Source organism: Microtus oregoni, unplaced genomic scaffold, assembly GCF_018167655.1.
Source record: "Microtus oregoni isolate MIOR12 unplaced genomic scaffold, Mior012 000046F_ref0000063, whole genome shotgun sequence".
Taxonomy (NCBI): domain Eukaryota; kingdom Metazoa; phylum Chordata; class Mammalia; order Rodentia; family Cricetidae; genus Microtus; species Microtus oregoni.
This window is the reverse complement of record NW_024543220.1, coordinates 1,596,983-1,615,297: the sequence shown is the minus strand read 5'-3', so window position 1 is coordinate 1,615,297 and position 18,315 is coordinate 1,596,983. Positions and strand designations below refer to the sequence as shown.

General features: G+C 45.4%; 1 protein-coding gene across 1 annotated transcript in view; it reads right to left on the bottom strand.

Moving 5' to 3' along the window:
- The window catches only part of Tmem178b (transmembrane protein 178B), a 388,626-nt gene that overhangs the window by 230,119 nt on the left and 140,192 nt on the right, over positions 1–18,315 (bottom strand). The window contains exon 2 of the mRNA XM_041634638.1: positions 17,840–17,953. Coding sequence (XP_041490572.1) covers positions 17,840–17,953 — 114 coding nt within the window. The remainder of the gene's footprint in view (positions 1–17,839; positions 17,954–18,315) is intronic.

Genomic DNA, 18,315 nt, shown 5'->3' with positions numbered 1-18,315 from the left:
CTAGCCCTTACTGGCTAATCCTGTTATCCCGATCAACCCATCTCTAATAATCTGTGAGAACCGGTCTTACCGGGAAGATTCTAGCCTAGTCCATCCTGGGTCGGAGCTTCATGCTGGGAGCGGGGCATGGCGTCTCTCTCAGGCGTCTGCTCCTGAGAGGAAAGCTGTCGAGACTGAGCTCACTTCCTCTTCCTCCCAGCATTTTGTTCTGTTTACTCCTCCCACCTATCCTCTAACCAATAAAATGGGCCAGGGCAGTGCCTTTATTAGCCAATGACCTTCCTCCATCACTTCCTTGAACTTGGTAATGTGGCCGTGGCTCAACAGACCCCAAAGACAGCAAAGAAGCTACAGATGCTTAGCCAATGTGGCTGACTCACTCGGAGATGTTGACAAGAAAGAGAAGTGCAAATGATTCTAACACCTCAAATCCAACTCTCGTCCTAATCGCAGGAATGAAACTTTCAAAACTGAGAGACTATTCTTCATCAATTGAGTAAGCATAGGTCTGGAGGCAGAAAGGCATTTTCAATGTAGATAAACTATATAAGACTATAAACTAACTCAGCCTCTCTAAAAATCAATTTGGCATTACTTATCAAGAATCAAAAAAAAAAGTGGGGCTGGAGAGATGTCTTAGTGATTAAGAGCATGTGTTGCTCTTACAGAGGACCCAGGTTCAATTCCCAGCACCCATATAATGGCTGTCAGCCATGCATAATTCCAGTTCCAGGGGATCCACACTCTCTTCTGGCCTTTGTGGACATAAAGGATATAGATGGTGCATACATACACACATACATACATACATACAGGCGAAATATTCACATGCATGGGATAAATATAAAAATAATTTAATGAACCTGACCTCAATAATTCTATATTTTTATCTAATAGTTCTTACTTTCAGAATTTATCTTAAACAAATTATCAGAAATATAACCATTCATTCATGAGGACTATCATTATAACATTATAGTCACTCAGAAGTAGCTAATGTATATATTTAACTTTCTAGGAAAGGCTAAATAAGTTATGTGTATCCATATGGTAGAATATTGTGAAGCCATTTAAAATCATGTTTATGAAGAGCCTTGATGACACAGGGAATGTTTGTCAATCATATAATTTTTCTTATAATTATAGATAAAATATGGAATGAAAAATTAAATATAAAGTATTATTTGTGCCATAGAAGAAATGGATTTACCCCATGGCAATTATTCATCTGTTGATGGTGACAAGCTGGGTGACTCTTTTTCCTCTTCTTTCATATTTTCTATCAAAATTTTCTGTAATAATCACGCCTTAGTTGATAATCGGGAAAAACAAGGTGATGGAGGAAGAAAGTGACAATATAAGAGGCGCAGATGCCTGAGGGTAACAAGGAAAGGGGGTGGGTTCTCACGCTTCTCGGTGGACCTGTGACTGGAGGGAAAGTTTGCAGGGAAAGACTGAACCCAGAGATGTAAAGGAGTCACGATGGCTAGACGCTTGTTTTCCAGAGTACCATTTAAGGATGACATCTGTCTCAAATGCCCTCTTTCCTTCCAAAATTAATTGGATTTACTATTACATTTCAAACTCCTTGACACCTTCTCAATTAACTCGGCCTTAGTCCGTGGGATTTCAAGCCTTATTTGCTTCACACACATACCCTTTTTTGACCCCCAAGTTGAATCCTAGCCAGAAACTATATATACTTTATACCCAGACCCATGTAGGGAAACTGTTTCAAAAGAACCATGGCATCTTTAAAAATACATTCACTAATTCTTAAAGTGCAATTAGGTATTCTATCCCCCCACCCCAAACAAATAATACCAATTATAGCCAATTAACTCCTGCTTAGAGATTCTGTCTCAGGAGACTATCCCTGAGAAGGAGGTGCATTAGACAGTCTTGGGAGGCTTCTGAAAGGGGTGACCCATCTGTTCAACAGTTGCCTTTCACTCAGCAGCCCATAAATGCTTAATGATGAGGCCAACTATGAAGACTAAGCTGATCACTAATAAACGTGGAGACAGAGCTCCATCCATGCACTTCCTGGGGGATGCCCAGGGAGCCTAGGGAAACCACGCATCCAGAGGAGGCCTGGCTGCTCCTCCCTTGCTTTCCTCGCTCACCCCTTGGTTGTCCCCAGCTGAGGAAGCCTCCGGTTCCCAGAGGCCTGTGGAGGTTGTTAAGAGACCACACAAGAGGACCCTTAGCTGATCTAAAAGACATGAGCAACTCCTTTACGCGTCCTTTGCCATGAAATTTTTATAAAGCTCAACCTCAAGAAAGAAAAAAGGGAGTCTGGGACCGTGCTTAATTATTCACAGCTCCAACCCAGGAAGACAGCAGAACCCTTCTTCTGGGGTAAGTGATAGCCACCATTGACTTTCCCCTCTCATGACTCCGAGAGGAGAATCACAATTAAAAATAAATAAATAAATAAATAAATAAATAAATAAATAAATAAAACAGGAGAAGAAAAGCTTCTTAAATCTGAATTCATAAACAACTAGTGAATTTATGGATTGTTTCAGTTAGCTTCTTTTTCACCAATCATTTTAATATTTTTCAGCTGATTAGAAATGGAAATGAAACACCAAGGGCTTGGACTCAGTGTATCTACTTTCATATAACTAAAACACACATGAAACTAGTTTTGTGAGCTAATAGCTATGATGAAAGGGAATTTGCTTAACAACAGGGATTTTTTTAAGGGTCAGCTTTGAGACTTATGGGCCAAAAGTTTCATACTTCATGCATGTCTTAGAGACTTGTCTATTTTCCATTGCTCTAATAGAATGCCTGATACTGAGTAATTTGTAAAGAAAAAAAATATTTACTTATCCTATGATTCTAGTCCAAGAGCATAGTGCCAGCGAGGGTCTCATGCTACTTCAATTCACAGTCAAAGGGGGTGTGCAAAGGGATTTGGAAGAACCTCCACTTTTATCGTTTTTAGGAGGTATGAGGTAGCCAAAGTTGGCCTGGACCTTCTGATCCTCCTGATGCAGTTTCCAAGTGCAGGAATTACAGTTGTGCACCAATACTCACAGTAACACCCCACCCTTGTGGTAACAAATTGTCTTAGCTTGGGTTTCTTTCACAACATGACCACGGCAGCTCTGACAAATAAAAAACGTTTAATTGGGGCTGGTTTACAGTTTCAGAGGTTTAGTCCATTAGCCTCTTGGTGGGTGGCATGCAGGCAGACATGGTGCTGGAGAAGGAGCTGAGAGTTCTACATCTTGACCCACAGGCAATAGGAAGTGAATTGTCTCATGCTGGGTGTGTCTTGAGCATCTATGAGAATGCAAAGCCTGCCCCCACAGTGACACACCTTCTCCAACAAGGCCACACCTCCTAACAATGCCACTCCCTATAGGCCAAGCATTCAAACACATGAGTCTATGGGGGCCATCCCTATTCAAACTACCACACTAATCCAGTCCCATGAGAAAGGCAAATCCCCTCATTAGATCATAATCTAGTATCTCTTAGCAGCACCGCCCTTCCAACATTAGCATAATTGCAATCGAATGTCAACATGAGTTTTGGAGAGGACAACATATTTAAATAAATGATTGATGTGTTTAGATGCATTTTAAATGCCACTGTTATGACCTGGGTTCAATTAACTTTTGAAAGTATTATTTCTGGATATAAAAAAAGAAGTATCAGCTCAACAAAAATATCTAATTAGTTCAAGACAGCCTGTGTTCTAGAAGTTTCCCGTGTTCCTTGCCCATAGGCATTACTGGTAAATATGGTTCTCAGATGTAAGAACCAGGAACTGTACACCTGCGAGGAGGTTACAAAACAGCCACAGGAGCTAGTGTGAATTTCGTGAGTCTCAGAACCTCAGCTCTCCCCACATTGCTTACTTGCACGTCAGTATACTCATTTCCTTAGCAAGTGGCCTTACCCCCTTATCCTATGAGTCTCGCATCTCACTGCTAAAGGTCTACGTTAGAAACATTATCTGAGACTTAGGATGTCATCCGTGGCTTCTCACAAAGGGCAGGTTCTGCCTCCTCCATCCACTCCATATTAAAGTATCATAAGTCATACTGCTCATACTACACGGCTCCTCAATGAGTTCTTTAACCTCTATTAGCCTGAATCTCCTCAACTGTCAAACAGATACAGCCTGTGTCTCATGTTAGTTGGTGTTTCTATGACATGTCCCTGGCACATCTGTGTTAAGCACTCTCAGTATTTGGTCATTTTATTATCACACAAGATAGAAAGCTCCATGCGTGTAGGAACTGTGGCCTCTTCCATCTAAAGCTAGAAGAGTTCCTGGTGAACGGGAGAAGCACAATACGTCTTATTTGTATAAGCGATTGTTGTGTTTGGGTCCATCTTACATACCACTCTTACAACCTGCTTTCTTTTCCCCCTCTGAATGCTACGATGACATTTTGTCTGTCATCCTTCGGCACTGGCATTCACCATCCTCACGTCATGCCCCTTTTCATTCTCTCAGAGACTCTAGGTTCACCGGTCACTCCCACTCCTACCTCCACTGCTGTCTATACCGCATGCCGTCAGTTTGTCACCATCAGTGAAGGCAAGACCCACAAGGTCATTCTAAGAACCACCAAAGATAGCACCTGGTTCCACAGCTCTGACTGGAACTTGTAAACACTCAAGATCCCAGCTCCTCTATCCCCGTTTCAAGAGGAAACATAGTGGGATTGGCGGTTTTTATTATGTAGTACGTTTCTCGGCTGTGCTATCAACCCTTCACCATAAGCCAGGCATTCCTACTCCTTCCAATGTGGAATCATTTTAACTTCCTAGAAAGGAAAAGCTTTCCTTTAGCTCCTAAGAGTAAAACTAAAAGCAACACAGGCGAGGAGGATGGTACTTCTCATGTGACACTCTGAAAATCTACACTGGTCGAGTGGGGAGGAACTCCATTAGCAGGCCAGGGTGGGAGGAAAGGAACGCTCGGGAGGGGCTGGCATGGAACTTGGCATCAGCATTACACCGCGTCCTCACTTTGGGACAACTCCCTGAAGGGACCTTTCTCTTCCCCTCTACCCATCCCCCTGAGAGGATGCTCACCCCTGAGCTTTGATGAGGAAGTAACTTGTGTACCATTGCAGTTCCTAGTTTCCATGGCAACCAGACAGGCTCTGAAAGGCTGGGAGTGAGGCCATGCAGTGGGGTGAGGGATGGAATAGAGATGTTGATGTCAGTCAAACGTGTCACCTCCACGCCGTGTTTAGCAGCCTCTCGGCTTCAGAGGTTTACACACACACACCTCCAGCTGCTCATTGCTAGTCTGGTGTCAGGTGCCCAAGCAGAGAGCCTCAGGGAACTGTATATTAATTAGTTTCATTTTACCAATGTGAACTAAGACTGGAGGCGGAGACTGAAAAAAACCCTAGCACCAAGGACGCTTGATGTTCCTCGGCTGGGTTTCTGGGTTTCATTCATATGAGCCCACAAAGGGCACATCATGGGACATTCATTAATTTTGTGTCAGCGCTAGTTATGGGCTGAGAACAGGGAATGGGAAGTCAACGTTTGCCAAGGGGGCTGGGCATGTCAGCCTTGGGGGAAGGCGAATCCTGCCTAAGAAAGGCAGGTGTAGGCAGAGTGGGGATGGCAAGTTCATTCAGAGGCAAAATTGCCTAGAAAGTAGAAAGATGCAAAGACTCTAGCTCTCTATTCTAAAAACCTCATTTGTGAGTCACTTAGTTAGAATTCAGAACCCATTTCCAAAGAAGTCCTGTCTATTATAAATGATGATTGGGTTTTTAGGGTAGTCCACAAAAGCCTCTTTAGCTCATAAATGTAGATGAAATACTATACATTTGCAATGAAAGGCAATAGAAAAAATCCTGTTGTGATACCAGTAATTAAATGAAAAAGAAAAACAGAGAAGTGGAAAATAAATAGCTTTCTTTCATTTCCTTTGAATGTTTCAGCTCTTAGATGGAGGGGTGCAGCCAGCTTGCTCATTGCCTCGTTTACAATAGGCAATGGCTTAGAAGAACAGGCATGGTGGGGAAGGGGAGAAGACGGAGGGGAGCGATCCACTCGGAGAGAAGAAGGGGCATGGGCCTGCCTGGTGAGATGTGGGTACCTCCCAAGGGTGGGTGAGATGTGGGTACCTCCCAAGGGTGGGTGAGATGTGGGTACCTCCCAAGGGTGGGTGGGCAGAAGAGTACAGACTCTACCATCACAACATCCTGGATTTAATGTACATTTCTCTCTCCCTAAAGCTTGGCGCGGTGGGGGGGGGGGGGGGGGGGGGGCTTCTTACCTCTTACATCTCAGTTTCCTTTCTAGAAAACTCAGCAGCTTGTGTCAGAAGAATGCTTACTTGGTGGATTCTGGGACCCAGAACAGGCCCGCTTCACCACAGGATCTGTTACCCAGGTTCTGAGAAAGTCATAATGGCCTCCAGTACTAGCTAGCCTCTTTAGGGGTCCCTCAGACATAGAGAGCCGCATATTCTAGATCATTCCACTTCAATGGTCCATATTTAAGAAGTGATCAGTGTGGGAGAATCAAGGTCCAGCCATTTCAGCCTGAATCAAGAGACTGTGCAGGGCCACGCCTAGGCCAGTGTTTCCCAGGGGGCGCCATCACACAAGCATCTCAGCCTAGACTCTCCTTCCCTCTGCAGCTACCTCCCAGAGGACATTCTTGTGACAGCCTGGCCTAGGTCAGGCACAGGTAGATGCTGAGAACTTTCTTCTTCTCCTTTCCTTCATGGAGTCAAGGTCAGAAAAAAAAAAAAAAAGACCAGTAATGTCTCAGAGAGTTCTGGAGCTGTGGGTACTGGGAGTCCAAGTGTAGAGTGCAAAACCAAGGTCTGATTGACATAAAGAAATATGCATTCTTCCTTCTGTGAAAAGGGTTACTTAGACTATCTAAGTAACCTACAAGGATGTGCTTTTAATATGTGCATGGTCAAGTTAGAACTTGGAAATAGCATCCATATAAGAAACACAAGGATTGCTCATTTGGAATGACTGTGTTCAATAAAATAGCCACTGGCCATCTGTGACTATTTACATGTAAATTAACTCAGATCAAATAAAATTTAAAACTCAGTTTCTTGGTTAAAGTAGTCATATCTCTTTTCTTTTTAAATCTTTGACAATTCCATACCAGCATATAATAAATTTTGGTTAACACACACACACTCACAAACCCCCTGCCTCTTCTCATTCTTCCCAGTGAGTCTCCCTCCTACTTTCATGTAAAGAAGTCATATATCAAGTACTCAGTAACTGTAATGGTAAAAGTAAACTGCTGCAGATTCCTGAGTGGCTGCAGCTGGAAGCAAGTCCAGAGAGCATGCCACAGGTGTGTGGTGGCAGGTAGCGGGCAGTGGTCCCAAGAGCAACCAGTCCCAGGCAGGGATGGCACAGTTCCCCGAGTGGCTGCAGTGGGCCACAAGTCCCAGGCAGGGAGCTACATGGTAGGTGAGAGAGCTCAATAGGGCAGCCAGTCCCACAAGGAGAGACAGACAGATGGGCATGCCACGAGACCATACCACAGGTCTCTGAAGGTGGCTGGTCCCAGGCAGAGAGCCACACAGTAGGCAAGAAACAGAGATATGGATAGGCACGCCATGTAGAGTGAGGTTGGATATTTATTTAGTGGGTTATGGAAGGGAAAGGGAGAAGGGAGAAGAGCAGAGAGAGGGACAGACAGACAGACAGACAGAAGGGGGAAAGGGGAGAAGTGGGGAGAGACAGAAGCTGCCTCTTCCAGAGAGAGACTGGGAAAAAAAGGGACTCAGGCTGGAAGCTAAATATCAGCTTTCCTTAGCCTCAGGAAGGGAGTGGGTGTGGTTTCTCTCTTAAAGGGACAGAGTAGACCATTACAGTAATCAAATGCAGTTTGTGGCTACCATGTCGGGCAGTGCAGACACTTATCACAGCAGGAAGTTCCTTTAGACGGTGCTAATTGGAATACTGAGTTTGAAGGGACATACTAAGAATGTCTCATTGCATCCTATGCTAATTTCCATGGCATATATAACCTGAGATATATATGCAAGGAGAGTGAAGCAAGCCAGATACCATTAAGTCTGCATTTCCTCTCTCAAGACCTCTAGACCAGATTCCATGAACAACTACTTCAGGGAGGCCACAATGACCTGGAACCATGCAGACCTCCTGGCTTACTATGACCTCCAAGTTCAAAGTAGAATTAAATACTAGGGAAAGAAGAGAGAAAACAGGGGAGAACACAAGGCAGGAAGGGGATAGCTCCCAAAAATCATCTGTAGCTTAGAGGCAATTTGCAAGGCAGCCCATCACCCTGAAGTTTGGGTCCTCCTCACTAGGCAGTTCAAATGTGTAGAAACCACACTCACAGCCAAGACTTTCCCTGCAGACCATGGGGAGGGGAGGTTGAGGGGTTTGCATACAGAGAGAAAGCACCCCACTTATGCATCTGCATACTTCCAGCAAGCCTTCTCTAAGCAGCCAGCATTCTCCCAGGATCCTCCTCTGTAACAAGCATTCACTTTTTCACAGTACCTATGAAAAATGCATATATCCTCCTGGAAGGCGGGGCTGTGCTCCAGCAGGAAGACGAAAGCTTTCTGAAGAGCCTAGACAATTTTCGTTACAAATGCATTCACACTGTTTGTCTTCAGAGCTCAGAAGTGTTCCTTTTTAGACACTGAGTACATAAATCTTCTCTTAGAAGCATGTTGTTGTCTAAACAGCATTCTTATTGGATACAACTCATAAATTAAGGGTTGCTGCTATGCCACTGAGGATCTCAAACACTCAGGATTTTCTGCTCCAAGACTCTTTTCACAATATGCCGCTGTCACAAAATAACACCCTCAGCCATTTCCCACTCCCACGCCATGCACACCTGATGTGAGCTCCCAGTATACACACCTGTGCAGACAGCAAACTCACAACAAACGACTGGCACAGCCTCATGCGAGCCAGGCCCATCCATGCAGGCTTCCCCGAGTATAGCAGAAGAGCAGCCTTATCAGTGAAAATGCCATTGCAGAGGTATTCATTTCCCCTGGGTCCCACCAGGACCTCAGCGCCTAGGATACTGCCTTGGTTCCAACATTAAAGCATCTAATATTGGTTGGCATCAGACTCTATGCAGTTACCAAGAGATCTTTCATGAATCATTTCGTTTCATTTAAACCTTATAATAAGTTTCCAGGCAAGAATTACTACCTCGGCTCTTCAGATGACATGTACTAGGTTCAAAAAGCTTAAAACTGTTTGCCTGGGGTCAAATATCTGAAGATGCAGCAGAGCCCAAACTCAACCCGGTGTCCCAGCGTGAAGCCTGCTTCTGAGTAATTTAGCACTTTGTAGATCCAAGACATAGATTGAGGCCAGGAATTTAAACATATAATGCAGAGAGAGAGAGAGAGAGAGAGAGAGAGAGAGAGAGAGAGAGACCTCACCCATGCTTCTTTATTCAAAGCACAACTTGGGTGGATGGGAATTAAACCCCCAAAGTTATACACCCATACCAAGACAGCCCGTGTGAGAAGACATGCCAAAGCAAGCTCCAGCTCCCAGCTCCCAGCTCCCAGGGTTCATGCTCTCTTCTGCCCTGAGCTACCTTTGATGGTAACAGCCCATAGCATGCCCCTGAGTCTAAAAGTTCTCCACCTTGAATGTGTTACAGGCTCACCCAGGATTCTGGGACCCATCCCTGCAGCTCCCAATTCAGTGTCTGGTCTGCTAGCTAGAAATTTGCATTTCTATTTCCAGATGTGACTGACTGCCTGGCCATGGACCCAGAACTATAAGACTGGGTAAGACTTTGACAGACTCCATGTTAGAAGGAACACTGCAACTCTTTCTGTTATGCTCTGTCACCTCCCAGACACCTGTCTGAAATTCCACCCATGTTCAAAACCTCTTTCCCCAGTCCCATCACCAAACCTAATGGCAGTTGAAACTATAGCTCTGTGTGGCCTTACATCTTGTGGGCATAGCAAACCCTATGTACCCCAGTCTTCTCTTGGCCACTATTCTCTATTGCATATTTTCCTTCTCTGATACTTAATGTTTATTGGAAAACTAGGACTTTATTCCCTTTGGCTAGGCCTCCTCCCAAGAAATTGCATGGTGCCCCAAATCCAACAGTCACACATCCAATTTCATTGTCTCTGCCCTGACCTTGATGCTAGAAGTCTGTGTGCCTACACCCCTGCCTTGCTCCAGCATTCCATTTGAGCTGTCCTTGGTGCTGGCACACTGAGCCAGCACCAAGTGCCTCCTCGTTACTATAGCAACCAATGCTGGATGCTGAGCTCTGATTGGTTAATTTTTGGAAAGACTTTACCTACAGCACTGAGCTTCCTGGTCAGCACCTAGAGCTTGGACAGCTCCCACAAGAGAGACCAGACAGGCAGATCCTGCACAGACCCCAAGCACACCAAGCCTCTGTGATCTGGTAACCTTATGCTAAATTTTGCCTTTATTTTCCCCACAATGAATCCTTGCTGATTTAAGTATGGAAGTTGGGAACCACGACACATATAAATTGGCAACACTGTCCTGTACACTCTTTGTAGTCAATAAACACCAAACAACCAGCGGTTTGGTCCCTTGCCTGGCCAGCACTTGGAAATATATTATCCAATTTGGGAAGCAGAATATCTTTTATTATCCCTTCTAGCGCCAAACATGGGAACTCTCACAGCAGAAACACCCTATGGATATTGCGAGAGTAAATGAACAAATGGATGAAGGAAGCCAGTGGGCTGTGCCCAGTTCCCCTGGTGGCATCCAGAGCAGTCGACTCGGCCGGCGGAAAACAGCTTCCAATCTGCAGATGCTGTGAGAACACCTCCAGGCCAGACTCCTGACTAATTCCCAGTGCAAAATGGGACCTGCACATTCAGATGTATTGTGGCTTGAGTGCTGAAGGCCAGCACAATAGCTCTCAGGTGGCTTTTAGTGCATGGGTATCCTTAACACAGAAGACTTTACCGCACTCCTCTCCACTCCTACTCCAGACCTCTGTCTTTCTCTTCAGCTCAAGAGCAATCTCTCTCTCTCTCTCTCTCTCTCTCTCTCTCTCTCTCTCTTCTCTCTCTCTCTCTCTCCCAGCCATTTTCAGCATTGACTTTCGCCAGACCAAGTAGCTAAGCAGGGGAATCGGTATTTACATGTGTACCTCCACGTTACTGGAATCATCTCCTTACTGTTGAGTAAGACCCCGAAAAAGTAAATTTAGAAAATGCTATCCAGGGAAGGCCAGATGGTTCATCTGACTAGGTGACCTGCTTTATGGCAAGATCCTGAGAGAGTGGAATGAAGAAATACATCTGGGAAGAGAGGAGAGCTGTCCTTGCATGAGTTGAGCTGAAACAGGGTGAGGGTCTAAGTGCAATGTCCTATTAAGGGGTTTGTGCTCCCTGCCTTGCATGTTGCACTAACACCACAGGGGTCTTAGGAGAGCAGGCTCAGGGCAGCCTCTGGGCTGCAGGCTGTTTGGATGTCCCAAAAGGTTTACAATGTTCCCTGCAGGACCTAGGTCAGAGAGGCATGCAATGGTTTGCAAAAAGCAAGGACTTTTTCGTTACCAGGCAACGTATAGCAAGGCTCTGTTGGCTGGATGTCTGCGCTACCAAGCTTTCCCAGTTCCAGAGATGCATCTTGCTCCTAAAGGCCCCTCTGGATGCCACTCTTGCAAGCAAGAGACAGCTCACAACAGATTGCACACAGTCAGAACCTAGCACCGGCTGGGCCCAGAAAGCAGAAGCAGAAGAAGGAAAAGGGCTGAACTGCAGGGGACCTAAGATGCTAATGTCGGGAATGTTTACCTCATTAGGCTGCTTTACATAACATAAGCCAAAAACAGAAATGGGAGAGAAAGATTGCTGGAGGGCCAAAGTTCAGGCGTGGGTTCTGAGGCTTTAATCTGAGGCTCCTTTGAGGCTGAGATGGATCTCCACGTAGATCCTCGCTGCCTGGCCTGGTTACTTTATCTGCAAAGGAGCCATAGCAACAGACTAGATTCCTCTGAGGAAATAGGACAACACTACAGCCCATGTGAACAAGAGATGGTTAGTGTATCACCAAGGTTGGTGGTTCTAGCCCAAGCCCCTTGATCCACAATATCTATCTTACCATGCAAGATGGCAGAGGAAAAAATGGACCAGGAATCTGGCCTGCTCTGAGATGCGGAAATCTGCAAAGTCCAAGTAGGAAGAAAAGACTGGAGAAGAGTCATTTACAGAGGAATGGACTGGCTTGAGCTGCCATAAAAAGGAAAGTCGGGTGCCACTGAGCGAAGACCTAGCATAATGCCAATGCCACGGAGAGAGGTGGTAAGCCACCCTGTGGCGCAGGGCTGGGGGCAACTGGAGGAAGGCTCAGATGGAAAACAGGTCCTCTAATTCTAGGAAGAGCAAATGGTGAGGAAGAGAGCATAGGAGAGGCAGGGTGAGGCGGGCCAGGTCTGGCCTACCCTGGAATAGTCCTGCTGCAGTATCGTCCCAACAAGACTGAGCTGACCTATACGAGCTTTGAGGAGCTAAGCATCCATTTGGTGTCTGCTGTGAGCATAAGAGCTCTGAGCTGTAATTTCTTGACCCTCTTAGCAGCAGGTCCACGCTGTCTGGCTGTTTGTGGGGAACGTGAACAAACAGCCATTCACCCCAGATGACAACAAAGAAACAGTTCCACCCAAAGTCTAGCTTAGTGTACCCATACGATTATTGGGGTGACCTATTGCACGCAGCACAGACGAGGAGTTGTTTAGCAGAGCGTAGGTGACTCAGATGAGGCTAAATCACTGAGATGTTCACTCCAGCATAGGTGACAGCCCACAAAACTGCATCCCTAGGGTTCCCTCCTTGCACAGCTCACAGGCAACTCTGATGGCGGGAGCAGCTCCTTTCCGCAGCAACTGGTGCCGCTTATGTAAGCCGGGTAAATCTTGCAACTTCCTGGGCTCCCAAAGCTTGATAAGTTGCAAGAGCTTCTCTCCTCCAGCCAGGATGGATGTTTCAATTCCCAGGAATTAACTACATAGCAGATGACTACAATGTCTTGTCTCCCACACGGTCTAGGTCTCCATCCCTGCCTCTCTCTCCTCCCTCCCCCACCCCTTTCTCTCCTCTCTCTTCTCCCTCTCTGAGACAGGCTGGGCTTTCTCTGCCATGCCCCACTCCTCGCTGCTGCATGGATAATTGCAGCACAAATGTTCTCTACACACTGATAAGGTGGCTGCCACACAGGCTAGGGGTGAACACAAGCCTGTCTGGGTCCTGCATCTGTTCTAAGTACCTGGGGCATAGCTTCAAGGCCAATGTGTGTGAGGTGGTAGCCTGAGGCCAGGAAGTAAAGACAGGGATGTGTTCTCTCCCTTTCCCCTCCCTGCCTCCAGTTCCCTCCCAGCCAGCTGGAAAGGTGCAAAGCAGGCATCCAATCTAATTAGTTAAACCCTCAGTTCTAACAGGAGGAGGCTTAAAGAAAAAAAAAATCTAGCTTTCTTGGCTCTCAGCCTCTCAAAAGATAATGAAGAAGATAGGATTTCAGGAGTGGAGTCCCAGTGCCTTGATCTTCACTGCCGGGGGCAACCATCTGTGAGCTGAAACCTTTATCTTAGATGCCCACACCAAGCAGAATGGCAAAACTGTGAGCTCACAGACAGACTGACTGAGTCTCTTGGGGCTCTCACCTGGGGACTTCAGGTACAACGACCTGCTAAGTTCCTGCCACATAGATCAGGAAGTCAGAACCAGGAGATCCAGCCTTCTCGACTCTCAAGCGTTTGTCTGTCTAGCAGTTTCTGTCATGGTGCTTCTGCCAACCCAAGCTAGCTGCTGGGTCCTTGTTTCAGGTCACTCAGAGACACCCCTCACCCACCCATCTGCCCTTGCTATCCCCTGAACAAGTGTGTATGATCCTAGCTATGCAGACAAGACAGGTCAGAGGACATAATAACAGGAAGGACAGAGGTAGAACCTTTTGGGGTGGCCTCCAGGGTTATGGGTGGGGGTGGAGTACTTGAGGACATAGAGTCACTAAACAGGTGTTGCCGCCACAGACTGAATTATGGGCTGTGATAATCTCATGGCAGTGTATTCTAGTAAGAAGAGGGAGAGAAGCCATTGCAATGCCCTGGCAGTGCCAGCTGGCTTCCCCCAGCCACTGGTAATCAGACTCTATCATGTGTTGAGTATTAAACCAGACAACTGACCCAAACAGCGGCATTTGCTAAGTTAATCTCCTGAGGCCACTGTTCACTCCTTGATGGCCAATGACACAGTCCTGTCCTTTTCCAGCCCTAGAAACGGCAGGAGACCTGATGGAGGAGAGCAGAACACCTACAGTCCACAGAGGCAGCTGCCCGGCCCCTGCCTCCTGCCTGCGCTGGGACTAAAGCAAGCTAACAGCACTGAAGGGCAACCAGGATTGAGTGGACCAAGGACGAAGACTGGAGCTCTAGGAGGAGTCTTGTCATTCCCCATGGTAAGGAGGAAAACAAGACACCTATGAGACCTTCCTAACACTTGCCATTCAAGCCAGAGTCACAACCTCATCCCAACTCACCCAGAACACTGGAACATGAAGGCCACCCCTCTGTTCCCCTCACAATTGCACATGCAAACATGTACCAAGACCCCTCCTTTAGCTCGTGGGGCAAGCACTTGACACACTGGGATCTGGAAGCACAGTGCCCTATCTATAGGTCATTTGATCCTTTCAACTGCCGTTCATATGACCATGAGACGGGAGAGCCTAGAGCCCCACAGTTAAGCTTTACGTTGGTGGGTTAACTTTTCAAAATGTGCGACATAGCTTTAAGTCAATTGTGCCTTTTCCTACTTGAAAGCTTTTTTTTTTCTTTCCTATAACAGGGGCCAGTGATCAGGCCACACACAAATTCCCAATGAAAAGTATATGATCCAAAGTGAACCAAAGTTCAAATGTTCGTCTTAAGTTATTTCATAACAAACAAGTTACAGCCCCCATCCTATTTCTCCCTCTAAGAAAAAAAAATAAGAGAAAAAATATAAAATATAAGATATTATGGTCACACTACAAAATGATAACCAGATGAATTTGTCCCCTTTGGATTATTAAAGCACTCAATGATGCAAAATTGGCATGAGCTTTATCTCTCCAGCTATGGAGATAACTACTTGGCTTACATATATTGGTTAGGTAAGTACTCTATTAATGAGCTCCATCCCCAGCCCAAGAAGTCAGGTTTTGGGTGGGGTCTTCCCATATTTTTCAAAGCTAATCTATAAACTTCCTAATGTTTACTTTCTTCCAATATATTTCTTTTTTTTCCCCACAATGTAAACTCATCTTTTATTTTTGTTTCCTGTTGACTTGAAAATAGTGATGTAGGACATTGCTCTGGTAGTAATTTCAGATCATAAGATGACTCCTGAGAGGCGTGGCAATATAGCACAGTCTCCAAATAGAGTAGTTTCAGATTCCCCATATGTTTCACACAATATATTTCCAAAGAGGTTTTTGTGCCTATTTCCTACCTCATGTTACCAAAATCTGACCTCTGAAAATTAACATGGACATGGCCAAGCCTCTCCATCACGCCAGTATTTCCAGTTATACTTAGGACCAACTTCAATTGTGACAGATGCTCACTCGCCCTCTGGCTTAAAATAGCTGTCGTAGATGTCAGGCATGGCAAACGCTCTCTGCCAGCTTAATAGCCCATTAGGCGACTTCATGAAAGAGGCAAATGAATCCATCACCAAAGGGGAGCATCAGCTTCACCCACCACCACGGGCTAGAGACCTCACACGAATCAATCGTTGAAATGGCTTTGATTTGTTAAAAATAGAAGTCAACACACTGCTTGGCTATAGAAGCTGCCTGCTAGATTTTTCAGAATTCAACAGCACTATGCTTGGAGAATGAGCACCCCGGAGATACACAGAGTTCAAAGAGGACCCCCACAAAGCCTCCCTCTCTCTCTCTCTCTCTTGGATGATGCATGTGGCATACTTCCAAGGATGGCACGATGGAAAATCTCTTGCAACTCTAGACATCTACCCTGGCCACAGCCAATCGAGTTCATCAGGCTTCCCTTGAAGTGTCTGCAATTTACACTGAGATCATTCTCCTTCTGGCTGGAAAAAAAAAAAAACCCACAAACTATTTTAATTGCTTGAAGCAATTCTACTATGTTGTAATTATCACACTGCCATGTAATTATTTGCTTTGTGAATGTCTCTCTCCAGCCCCAGCCTTCTCCACCCCAGACTCTAGCTCCTTAAAAGAGCTCCCCACAGCCTTGATATCCAGTATATGCCTGGTATGCAGAGAAACTTGGGAACTTCAGACAGACCAAGTCCATTTGAATTGGAAATGTCAGTAATTTTTCCTCTTATATTCTGAATCCTATTATGAATCCCAGAATCTATTATGCTTGTATGGCTAATCAACAAGACTTATGCACCTTGAACATCTCTTTAAGTGATGTTCACTAGACAGGTGTATTGTAAGAAATTGGAAATTATCACCATATATTTCTATATTTGGAGTCTTCCATGCCTATCATCCATAGAAATTAATAACCCTGATTACTTGAGTCTCTAAGGCCAATCTCACATTAAAATTAAATATGTATGTGATACACTTAACTCAATGGCTAGCACATGCGAACACTCTTTGGACATTAGCGCTCTGTCCCTAGCTCTCGCGCTACTTAGCACCTCTAAAGTGACAACAGTATAGCTTGCAGGGTCATCCTCTGGCACCTACTCTGTCATCACAGGCCAGGAGCATTGAGGGGCCATCACCTGGATGCCCATTTTTGTATGGTTTCCCCCTGAAACCAGTGGATGCTCTGTTTTAATTTTACTTACTCTCTTTTACCTCTCCCTTCCCCACTCCAAGCTGTAGATGCATAAAATCAAGCCACCCTGTGGGCTCTACGCATGCAATGCTAACAGGGCAAGAAGATAACAATGAGACAAGAAAAATGTTCTAGCCTAAAGGACTGTCTTCTTCAGAGTTCATCAACTAAGGGAGTCTGCCTATCGGGGTGTGATAAAAGAATGCTCACGTTTATGCGGCTATAAACTGAGCCCAGTCCTTTGGCTGTTGGGTGAAAAATGACACAGGAAGAATACCTGGCAACCCCAATAGAAGTGTGTCATGAGTGGGTCAACATGAAGAATGAGGCCAGCAGTGAGAGAGAGCTCCCTTGCCACAGACAGGCAATGGATTCCCATGGAGAAGTGTAAAAATAGCTAACCATCTCTGTTTGCTCATTAAGTCACTCTCTCACCGTAATGCAAGTCTCTAAGGATCCCTCGACTAAAAATTCCCAAACTGATGGGCATAGATATTCACCTCTTCGCTGACTGATCACACATGAGCCAGCTGCTATCATCTGAAGGCAGACGGACGCTTGGAAGCAGAGTCAACACTTCTTCTTAATGACCTCCACCTAAGTGCAGATCCCCTAGGTACATGAGCATGCCTCGCCCTTTACAAATAACAGCACAGGGGACTAGCAGGTTGCCACAATAGTATTATAAGCAACTTAGAGATGTGCCGGAGTTAAGTCCCCAGAGCAGATCCCGTCGGGTAGGTGGAATTTCAGATACCTACCAGAAGAATGAATAAAGATCACTGTCAAACCGAGAGTGGTTTGAGTTTGACTTGATTGGTTTGGTCTTTTTTAAAATCTGAAACAAAACGCCACAAATCTACAATGCCGTCAGAACCAACTCAGGCAATTCTGACCTATAGATAGTAGATCCATGCCAGTGTTCTGAAACCATCCGCAGATCTCAGAGAGTATGTACAACCTCCCTCCCCCACGCCCTCCGAGTGACATCACGGAACAGTCACAGGAACGCAGCTGCACTTACGCAGAGCATGCCACTCATCCTGGCGAATGGTCTTCGTGATGTTGAATGTGAGGTTCCTGGGGATGGTTGCTGAGGAGTAGTGGTACTTGATGTACGTGCATCTCTCAATTTCTCCTAGAAGAGAGAAACAGAAAACCAAGTGTGAATGAGGCAGGGACCACCTCTCCCGCATCCTGGGATCCACACACCCATCCTGAAGAAACAGACATGTTTCATGTGGAGCCTCATGAAAGTTACAGTTTATGCTATGCAATAAGCTTGACTCAAAATGAACAAGAGAGTAAAACTACAATCAGATGGAATGCCTTAGAAAGGAAAATGCATCTAGGGTCATGAATGGAGTGGAAGAATCAAAATTTGGACTATTAGAAGTTTTGTTTTTTTTTTTAAGTGGTGTCCATGTTTGCCTAGCCTTAAGAAAACATGTTTTAAAAAAAACAAAACAAAAACAAAAAAGAAAACCAGCTTTCAAAGCT